The 11,911-nt window shown below is 39.6% G+C and overlaps 1 protein-coding gene across 1 annotated transcript; it reads right to left on the minus strand.

Moving 5' to 3' along the window:
• Nucleotides 1–324: 324 nt before the first annotated feature.
• On the minus strand, nt 325–5,038 carry LOC116476220 (olfactory receptor 10G6). The gene is given in 3 exon segments (XM_032165901.1): nt 325–1,029; nt 1,032–1,331; nt 4,916–5,038. Coding segments are annotated over 3 exon segments (1,128 nt in total).
• Between the last annotated feature and the right edge of the window lie 6,873 nt (nt 5,039–11,911).

The raw sequence follows: 11,911 nt of genomic DNA on the forward strand, positions 1-11,911 counted from the left end.
ACTAGAAGCAATAATAGACATGTAGATGAATGCCACAGAGAAGCAGAGGCTTCATGCAGACATTTTCTTATCTTGGGTCTTTTTAACAAGGTGCCACCCTTGCTGAGTTGCCTTAACTGCTTTTCATTGTCACTGAAGAAAGATATATGGAAAATCATGTTTGAGAACAGGTTACAATGTGGAACTTTCTGAGTTCCCACCCAAGAGTCCTCTATTCTCTGCGTGAATCTTTCTTTCTATTTCTGCTTTAAAATTTCCACTTATTTGGCGTCCCATCCAGGGCCCTGCATTATAGTGTTTCCTTCATGTCCGTGATGGATGAAGTCAGTGAGGCTGCCCTTCCTTGTGGCCCGCCAGCCTCTGTAATGCTGCCTTCATTTCTTTGTTATGCAGTGTGTAGATGATGGGATTAAGCAAGGGAGTGATGACAGTGTAAAAGACAGCTACCACCCCATCCAGGGGCTCCTGTGAACCAGGCCGCAGGTAAATGAAGGTGCGGGGCACGTAGTAAACAATGACAACAGCAAGATGGGCAGCACACGTAGAGAAGGCGTTGCGGCGCCCATCTGCTGACTGGATTTGCAGGATGGCAGCCACAATATAGCCATAGGAAGTGAGGATGAGCACGAAGCAGGTGAGGGCCAGGAAGCCAATGTCTGCAAAGGTGACCAGCTTGTTGATGGCGGTATCAGCACAGGCTAGACGCAGCATAGCAGGAATGTCACAGAAGAAGTAGTCGACCCGACTGGGGCCACAGAAGGGCAGCCGGAATACAAAACTTGTTTGGAAAAGTGAATGGATCGTCCCTCCCAGCCAGGTGCCTAAAACCAGGGAGTTACAGACTCTGCGGGTCATGATGGTAGCGTAGTGTAAGGGCTTGCAAATGGCAGGGAAATGGTCATAAGCCATAAGTGTGTAAAGGAAGCACTCAGTACAGCCTAGGAAATTGAAAGAAAATAGTTGGATTACACAGCCCCCAAAGGAGATAATCCTACTATCCAAGAGAAAGCCAGCCAGCATCTTGGGGACAAGATAGCACAAGAAATGGTCATGTCCAAGGAGAGGTGACACAGGAACCAGTACACGGAACAGTGGAGCCGGATGTCCAATAAGACAGTGAGGATGATGAGCCCATTTCCAGAAACTGTGAGGAGATAGACGACAAGGAAAGCTAAGAAGAGTGGCGCTAAGAAGAGTGGCGCCCCCAGCTGTGGTGGGTGGTGCAGGCCCACCAAAATGAAGTGAGACACAGAAGTCTGGTTTCCACTTTGCAGTACCTTGCTGTTCACATCTGCCAAAAGAAGTAGCAGACGGAGATGCTCAATACCCCTCTAAAATCTCTAGGCTCAGCACATCAATTCTGTGTCACTCCCAAATAAGGGCAGAAAAAGATTCTTACTTACCTATTATCTCTATCTATCTATCTATCTATCTATCTATCTATCTATCTATCTATCTTCTATCTATCTATCTATCTATCTATCTATCTATCTATCTATCTATCTATCTATCTATCTATCATCTCTCTATCTACCTATCCATTCTCTCTCTCTTCTCTCTCTCATTCTTGCTACTGGTCTTTATCATTCTCTCACCTTACTCCCCACCAACTCCTGATTCTGAGATTCTGCTTGGTGTCAGGGAGCAGTTGTTCTCTCCAAGGTTAAAGGTAAATGATGATGTGTACATAATTTAGGAGAATGAAGGAAAGACCATACACAGAAGAAGTAATCTTCCTTTCCAGTCAGGAAGAAGTGCAATCATATAAAAGCTAAATTAATTGATAAAGGAAGATCCGTTCCATTGTTTTCCTTCAGTTTGATCTCTGATCTGTACACCAGAGAGTTAGCTTGCATCTTATTGATTTTCTAGGAACATCTGAGTTGTGATTATATTTCCTATCTAAGTGTGCCCAATAAAAAAATTTGCAAGTTAAAAAAAATATACTATCTGACCTGCACAGAGAACCTAATACATTCAGAACCTCTGATGTTTTAGCTAAAAATACCTATTTTCAAAAAATCTATATAAAACTTTACATGTCATTTAAAATCTTTCAGAATAGTGGAGCAGTACAAAATCTTAGCCCCAAGGCAGTGGGTTGCCTTTTTTTCTCTCTACTTCTGGAAAGTAGAGTCCATTTGTCTATCCATCCATCTGTCCATCTGTCTATCCATCCATCTATCCACTCATCCATTTACCTGTACACCCATACAGTAGGGCACTATATATTGTATCTTATGAATATGACCTCTGAAGTCTTACTGGGTTCAAAGACCTAGTTTACTTATACTTGTTGGTAATCACATTTTTAATATGTTTTTACAATTATAAGTGGGGATAATAATAGTGTCTACTTCATAGGATTGTTTTAAGGATTAAATAAGTTAATTCACATAATTTACAGTAGCACTCAATCAACATTAGCTATGATTTTTCATCAAATATATGTTGTAATCTCATATTGTTAGAAAAATTCCGTATTTGCATGTGTGGCTCTGGTCTGAAGTGAACCTGTGGTTTCTAGCGAGTTGTTCAGTGCTCGATGACACCCCTGCAAATTTGGAGCAGCATCACAAAGGGCTTCTTCTCCCAGGATTACTGGTGAATGGGATCAGCCAGGTGTCAGGGAGAAATCAGGAAAGCAACTGAGAGCAATGTGAGGTGTTCTTCCTTGTGTCACTTTACTTCCATCAACTTTTTTTTTTTTTTTTTGAGACAGTTTTTCTCTGTTGCCAGGCTGGAGTGCGGTGGCATGATCTCGGCTCACTGCAACCTCCGCCTCCTGGGTTCAAGTGATTCTCCTGCCTCAGCCTCCTGAGTAGCTGGGACTACAGGCGTGTGCCACCAAGCCCAGCTATTTTTTGTATTTTTAGTAGAGACGGGTTTAACCATGTTGGCCAGGATGGTCTCGATCTATTGACCTCGTGATCGCCCCACCTCGGCCTCCCAAAGTGCTGGGATTACAGGCATGAGCCACTGTGCCCGGCCCCTTCCATCAATATTTACTCTAATAGTCTGTTTACAAATTGGAGGCAAATATCCAAATGGCGTGTCACCTTCAAGAAGGTTCAAGGACAACGCTGAATGTCTCAGAAGGCTTCAGAGGATGTGGAAGGAAATAGGGCTTCCAGCTGGGCTCCTGGTGGGTGAGGGAGCTGCAGTTATAACTGCCTGCCCTCTGATTACTTCTCTCCCCTCTACACTATGGATTGCCTCGCATCCCTCATCAAAGCCTCTCAATCTTTAGTGCCACAGAGACTACACTTCTCGGTAAAAGTAACTTTGCTGAGGATTGAGCAATTTCCAAGGTTGGGACTTTCTGTGCTAAACCTAAGAGTCCCTGGTAAACCGAAACAGTTGGTAACCCTAAATAAGAGTTTAAACTGCATCGAAGCTGAATAGTCTTTCCCAAGGTAGCTATAAAATCTATTTTGAAACAACTTCTGGGGCAATTCTTAGTGATTTCTTAGGCAATTCCTTGATTACCAACCTTTAATGGTACCACATTGCCCAAGGGGAAAGTGCAAATTGACTGGCGTGGTTGTGTTGACCTACTTCTCCAGCCTCCTCTCAGCACTCCATCCCTTAACTGTGCTTTAACCAAACATTTTCTGTTTCCTTATACAGTAGCCCCTTTAATCTAGAATGGCTTTGCTCCTCTGATGTCTGAAAAGTTTCCACTGACCTTTCAAAATCCCATTCAGATGTCATCTACTCAGTAAAGCCTTTGCTCTCTTTCCTCCAAATGGCCACTCATTGTTCACCGCCTCCACAGTACTCCATTCACATTTCTGTGATAGGCTTACTATGAGCATGCTGAAATTTACCCTGTGCCTGTGTCTAATTTCTTCGTTAGGCTGTGAGCTCCTACAGGAGCTTTGTCTCATCTTTCTTTTCATCTCATTTGTAGCATACCTTTCACAGAAAGATTCTCAAATAGTATTGAGCAAAGGCATTTCCCTCTGCCTGGATCAGTCTGTTATTTAGACACTGAATCTAGAAGAGTATCAGTTAGATCTTGTATTCTGACTTTCAAAATCATAAGAATTTCAGTACCATCACTACTTATGAGCTATATTATTTTGGACAAATCTCTTAAAATTTCTAGTCTCAGTTTCTCCTTTTAAAAAAAAGAGGGAGTGTGGTAGGTGTAGATTTCTAACCAAAAAAAGAAACATCAATCTCTTTTGCATCTATATCAATTCCCATTTTAAATTTTGTTCTTACACAAAGAAAAATCAATATTTCTCCTAGTCCCAATTCTCTTCTGTACTATAATTTTTTTCCTTGCCATCTAGCTACTATAACATCTCAGTTTTCATTCACTTTCATAATTTATTTTCTCTACAGAGAAATAATATTATTTACCCCTGGAGAGAGATAAAAATACCCCGCTTTATCCATTAATAATTAAAACTACTCCAGTTACTTGGTGTATACATTTTAGTTAATGTCACATTATAGTATCAGCATGTGATATGTTCATCTGTGTAAGGGGAAAAGAAGCAATTTTCACAAGAAGTCTTGGGAATAAAAGGATATTAGTAGCCATATACTAGCTTCATTTGGCCATTTCAAACCCTGTTTGAACTGAACTAGCTTAAGGTAGACCCTGAAACACATGTGTCTCAGGAAACTTGGGAATAAAAGGACATTAGTAGCCATATACTAGCTTCATTTGGCCATTTCAAACCCTGTTTGAACTGAACTAAGCTTAAGGTAGACCCTGAAACACATGTGTCTCAGGAAACTCCAAGAGGGAGACTGGCCTTTGGTAAGCAGAATATAAAGACTCACCCCTCCCCAGGTATTTGTAAAGCGTAATGCCATTAGGAGGACCTAATGTGCCTTCTGTGTTCCCAGCATCTCTAACATGCATTTAATCAAATGGAAAACAAAAGGAGACAACTACCTGGCTGGGAATCTGCTGTGAGGCCATCGTCTGCTGCTTGCCTTGCTTCTCCATGCTCTTTACTGTTCTTCGTGGAGACTCCTTTTTGAGCTCAATAGGTTGCCTCGTCTTTGCCTTTGACATGCCCCTTCTTGCTTATGTCATTGCGCTCTTTCTGTATGCTTCCCTGGGCTCCCCCTTCGCATTTGTAGCCCATTTGAAGCTGTTGGTGGTGGCATTCCTAAGCCCTGACCCCTGGAGTCTCACTTTCTGACAGGCAGCTTTTTTCTTCCTCTAGTCCCTGTAGGGTGGGAGATGGGGGGGTGGGGGCTGACATCACTTCTGCTTTGCCCTTCAGGAGCAATTAACTTACATGGAAATAAATTGCAGTGGGCTTTGTTTACGGCAAAGCCAGTACTACTGCTACTCGAGGGAGTTCACTTAGTTGCCAGTGGTGCCCCTGTAGCATAGGATCCTGCTAAAAGCATGCACTTGATCAGGAATCAGGAGGCCCCCTTCAATTTCTCTGGGATTTAGTTTTCTTGCTATAGAGACAACTAAAGATTTACTCACTTACCTATAAAAGCATGAGGATACATTTGAAATAATTTAAAAGCCACAGGTACTAAATAAATGCCATATGTTAATTGCTTTTAAATGTACCCTATGAATTTAACTCAGAAGGAGTAAATTACTAGAACATTGCATTAGGACAGACAATACTATTTGGGGCAGAACTGTTTAGATCATTTAGTATGCAAATAGGAGACTAAGCTAGAAGGAATATGAAAAATGTAGCAATCCTCAAAAGTCAAACACACTTAGGCTGGAGCTAGAAGGACCTTTAGAAAAATGACCCAGAGTGCATCTCCATTTTATACATGAAAAAACTGAGTTCTAAAGAGAATAAGGACTTTTCCAAAGATAAAAGCTCATACAGCTTAGTTAATGGATAAAATCTCGTATGAGTCTATATAAATAAATTATACAACTTACCTAACTCTGAGAAGAGAGGAGCTTGTAGTCCTGAATCAGTACTAGGCAAATTGTAGCTCAGTAAATAGTTGTTAAAATACTTTTGGTCTGGTGCTGAATATGTTTTAATTGCTTACTTTGAGCCATTGCTTGTTTGTGATGTTTAAGTAGTGTATTATGAAACACAACATTGCACTTGTTCTGTTTTATGAACAAGCCATTTTCCACTTAAGAAATTATATAAGGTCAGCATTAAGTATTTTAGTTTGTATTACTACATATTCTTACTGCAAGAATATGATGCTGAGTTTAAATTAGATTTAGGGTTCTGCTAATAGGGAAGCCTACATTTGGAAAGGAAGATGGAAGAGACTTAAGACTCCAAACACCTAACCGTCCCTTCTCACTGAGAGTTCTGTTCCGTGATGTCTCTAATGGAAATACTGTGTATATTTACATAGAAAAAAATACAATACAAAGGAATACATGATTACAAACTGAAGCGTTGGTTCCAAATTCCAATGTGGATGCTTGACCTTGGGAAGTTAGAAAAGGCCTTTAATCTACATTAGGAAGCCTTAGTGGTTGTTCTTTACCCTAGAACTCCTTTTGTTTTCCATTTGATTTTCTATGTGGATGAGGACATGGAAAGGGTGGGGAGACTTCTTGCAAAAAGGAGCTATCATCATCCACTTTTGAAGCAGAAGAGAAAAAAGATGGGAGAAAAGGAAATTAAAAATAAATGGCTCAGTTTTATCCAAATGGGGGCAGATCCAGTTCCCTTGCTCTCTCAGGCCAAGCAGAAGGAGAAACAGGTAAAGATACCACCCTCAACTGGGATCAAATATTTAATTAATCCATTTGCTTAAAGCAGTGAACTCGACAATTCCCATGAATGGATCAATAAAATACCCTGCAACTGACAAAAATATTTGTTAGTTCCTCTTTTGGGGCAATGTGGGGTGGCATGTGGAGGTGAAGGGTAGAGTAGTTGGAGGGGTGAAACATGGGGAGGGTATCTTTTTCCAAAAAGTCAGCTTTGCAGCCAGGTCTTGTGCTAAAAGCCTTAGGACTACAGCATAAAATCTGTGAGTGAGGCATGGTTTTAGTACATAATGTGCCATGGTGCGCAGCATATGATAATAAGCTATCAGTAAGCATATTTTAGGTAGAATAACTGGGGGAAGGAAGGAAGGGAGGGAGGGAGAAAAGGAAGGGAGGAAGGAAAGGAAGGGAGGAAGGAAAGGGGGAAGGAAAAGGGGAAAGGAAAAGGGAAAGAAGGGAACTAGGTAGAGAGGGGAAGGACATCTGAGACTTACGAAATTGGGAAAAAAAACCCTTCAGATTTGGAAGGAAAATGATTGAATGAACAGGTCAGTGGGCCTCAGAGTTGGAAGTAGAATGAGCTAATGAACAGGCCAGTGGGTAAGATATTCTGGAAGAGACAAAGGGTTTTGATTGGGTTTGTCGGAGTACATAAAGATCTTGTTATGCGTTAAGAATTATAGAATGAGACTCACAGTCACCGGAAACCTACCAAAAGAAGACGATGATACAGGAGAAATTGAAAATGAAGTAAAAATGATTTGAGGTTGAGGTTATGCCAGGTAAGACTGTAGGTACCTGGCTAAATGATACCCATAGCCTTCTCTCAAATGGTATATTCATAGATTGACAGAAAAAGGGATTGGGCAGATATGAGAATTACCACGACACTACCAAAGTTAGTACCTGAGAGTACACAATGTGTGGGAAAAAATTATAGTGGCAGATCAAAAGTAACCTATGAATTTCCCTAAAGTTGGTCTCATTTTTTGGTAAGGGAACTGCTCCATCTTTATCTAAGTCACAGCACAGCACAGGCAGGGAGATTGTAGCCAGTGAGCAAAAAAAGAGACAGAACAGGGGGTCAAAATGTCACAAGAGCCAGAGGAGAATCATAAAAGACATTTCAAGGTCCAGAGAGTGGAGACACTAGCCACATGCATGTTATCCTCTGTGGGGTGTTTTGAACCAGAGGGGGTATCAGGTGAGAAAACTTGAATGAATGATAATGTAGGTTTGATCAACTTGGGAAGATTTGAAAGTGGTGAGTGAGGATTTGAATAGAAATTGAAGAAGGCCATTGGTAGCTGATGACATTGGATGCTCAGTGTCAGAAGTGTTAATGTTAAGTATTAATTGTGGTCACCCAAGTTGAAGACATTTGCATTAGGAAGGTTTTCTGGCCTGGATGTCTGGTGTAATAGATCATTTAGAAGAATACATGGAAAACAAGGACTGTTGGGTGTTGACTGCTTATCTGTAATGAAGATCTTAAAATCACAGTCCTCAGATGTTAAATTTCTAACTTAATACATGGACAGAAAACCAGATTATTTCTATAACTGTCTGAGCAGAATCTGCTATCTCTTATAGAACTGGGGATAATATAGTTAAGTTAATGAATTGCAATGTAGGTTAAATACACATACCTGCTACATTTCTTTTGTGGTGGTTAAGACATTCACTGTGAAAGGGTGGGACACTGGGAGTTGGAATGGGGTCACTGGTTCTCTACCTCTCCTGGTGATTTTACATATCATATTAGTAAATTTATTTTCTGCTTATACCTAGGAAAGGCACCAAACATTTAAGTTATTTCGGAATGGGATGGCAATTTCTAATGCAAGTAGCAGCTTACAGGAAGGGTCTGAGAGTTTCAGATCTGCCATTTTCAGTTAAAGGATATACGGAAGCCCAGGGACATTCAGTGATTGTGATAAAATAATGTCTTATTTTGTTGTGGCCACTGGTTGAAATAGCAAAAAACAGTATGTTTTTGTTTTTGTTTTTGAGACAGAGTCTCACTCTGTCACCAGGCTGGAGTGCAGTGGCACAATCTCAGCTCACTGTAACCTCTGCCTCCTGGGTTCAAGTGATTCTCCTGCTTCAGCCTCCGAAGTAGCTGGGACTGCAGGCACATGCCACCACGCCCAGCTGATTTTTGTATTTTTAATAGAGACGGGGTTTCACGCCATTGGCCAGGATGGTCTCAATCTCTTAACTTCGTGATCCGCTCACCTTGGCCTCCCAAAGTGCTGGGATTACAGGTGTGAGCCACCACTCCCAGCCCAACACATATCTTTTGAATGTAGATTCTTAATTATAATATCAGATGAATTTATTTTTCCAAGGTTCTCATGTAAAATTAGGAAACAATTTAAAAAGAACAGGACTCTAAAATGCAAAGGAGATTAGTGGCAAGATTTGAATAATGCAGTGCCCTGATTTCCCAACTGCACATGGAAGCTTCATAGCCAGAAAAATTGGTTTCTACTTCTCTGTCTGATGAGGCTATTCCTATCTTGCTTCCAGATCCAAGATGCTGCTCCAAGAAAGAGTTTTCTTCGGTCACACATCTCAGATGCCCTCCCTCCCTCCCTAGTTCACATGCTTTCCCACATTAATTTTTATCGGGTGAAAATAAATTCTGAAATTTTTTTTTCATTATTTTTTATCTATCCCCTCAAGCATTTATCCTCTGAGTTACAAATAATCCAATTACACTCTTTAAGTTATTTTGTAATATACAATTAAGTGATTATTGACAAAAGTCACCCAATTGTGCTATCAAGTAGTAGGTCTTATTCCTTCTTTCTAACTATTTTTTGACCCATTAACCATCCACACTTCCTCCCCAACTCCCCCATTACTCTTCCCAGCCTCTGGTAACCATCCTTCTACTCTCTGTGTCCATGAGTTTAATGGGTTTGATTTTTAGCTCCCCAAAATAAATGAGAACACGTGATGTTTGTCTTTCCATGCCTAGCTTGTTTCGCTTGACATAATGATCTCCAGTTCCATCCATGTTGTTGCCAATCACAGGATCTCATTCTTGTTTATGGCTGAATACTACTTCCTTGTGTATATGTACCACATTTTCTTTATCCATTCATCTGTTGATGAACACTTAGGTTGCTTCCAAATCTTGACTATTGTGAACAGTGCTGCAACAAACATAGGAGTGCCATTGAAGGTTTGTATGCATTCTCAACATAAGCATGTTTTCCAGACATTCTGCAACCAATGTGCCAGCTTGCTCAGATAATAGTAGTCTTATGTTATTTACTTACTGATTGGTTGATTGACACTTAGGCTCAACAGTAGCTTACATTAAATAAAGTTAAGGTGAAGGGACAGAAATCTAATGGCTTGGTAAACCAGATATATGGAAGTGGATTTATCAAGTGCCACCTGTCTACCTGTGTGTAAACCATATTCCCTGAAAGAGCAAGAAACGTACTCCCTTTACCAAGTATCTAAAAATTACATTGAGGAAGGAAACATTAGGGGCCAAGGATACTAGTAGACGGATGCAGTTTAAATGAACTTCTCAACGTTACAATGATTGATGGATCATAAGTAGTGGGACTTAACTACCAGAGGAGAAGTGGAGAAAGTTATTAGAGTGAACAATAAGAGCACTGTGGTAGTCTAAATGGATCAACCAACAAAGAATTTTGGCAAACCTGAAAGCCTTTCCCGTGATCACTATAGAGGAAACATTCAGCACTTCCCAGGTAGCGAAAATACTCCCCACGAAGTGAGCCAAATGCTAGTGGCCCAGGAGGGCACACGTGCTCCCACTCATCATCCTGGCATATCTGAGTGGGTAACTAAGAGTGGATAGTTCTTAGTGGGCAATTCAAAATTAGTAATATAATTTAGTTATCCATGTGAAATTTATTACATGTATAGGTCTCAGCATTAAACATTATTCCAAACCACCTGCACAGTTATAATTCTTTCACAGATTATCTAAGACATTTTTAAATTCACAGCTAGATTTTTATTTAGGATGAACATGCTTGTAGTATCGATGCATTTCTCATCAATAGATTTTTTTTAACTTTTAAAAATATATATATATATTGTAGTTGGGTCTCAGGGATACACAGTGGAATCATTCATATATGTGAGCTGATGATATGCTTTTGTATTTTTTTGTGTGTACACAAAAATTTAAGAATTTACAATCGTGGGGGATATTGTTTAAGGATAACAAATATGAGAGGTCATTTTTCTGTTTGTGGCTATTTCTGTTTATCTTTTTGGTTGTTTTAGTATATCTATGTACTTGTACATGTATATACATATCCAAATGTATGCAAAAGAAAGCATATAATATATAATACATAGATATGTTAATGAAAATTCAACACACACACACACACACACACACACACATACATTTATATGTACATATATCCCCTAAAATATTATTTGTAGAAACATCATATTAAATTGGCAGAGATAGCAAACTATTCAAAATGACTATCAAATAATGAATGTAATATAAATTGTTGTATATTCACACAATGGATTACTATACAGCAATGATAATATATGATCTATAGCTACATGTAAGATGATATATGCATTTATCTTTTGTGTCATTTACTTATGTTTATTAAGATTCAGTGTAAAAAAATTAAATATCTAGATCAGTGAGGGCAATCTTGCCCTGCCAGTTTTGCTTAGCAATGTCTGGAGATATAGTTGCAGGTCACAGGTGCTCGCATCCAGTGGCTAGAGGTCAGGGATGTGGGTAAACATCCCACAGTGCATAGCACAGACCCTCATCACAAGGCTTACCTTGCTGGAAACATCCATTGTGCTGAATATGAGAAACCTTGATCTGACTTTAAGTAAAAATGTGTGAGACCACTACAATAGAAATAACAAGATATTTTCAAACAAATATAAAAGTTGCTGAAGAAATTGGGCATTACTATATGCATATAAAATGGAAGATTCATATTTTAAAGTCACCAATTCTCTTTGAATTGATCTATAGATTCAATGTAATTCCAATAAAATCCCAGCATTTGATTTTGCAGATATGAATATGTAGATCTACAGTGTATCTTGAAATGAAATGGATCACAAAAATGGTCAAGGCAGTCTTGCAGAAATAAAATACAGTTGAAAGATACACAACACCAGATATCAAAACCTATTATGAAGCTATAGTAATTCAGAAAGTGTAGAATTTGTATA

Source organism: Hylobates moloch, unplaced genomic scaffold (genome assembly GCF_009828535.3).
Source record: "Hylobates moloch isolate HMO894 unplaced genomic scaffold, HMol_V3 SCAFFOLD_11, whole genome shotgun sequence".
Taxonomy (NCBI): domain Eukaryota; kingdom Metazoa; phylum Chordata; class Mammalia; order Primates; family Hylobatidae; genus Hylobates; species Hylobates moloch.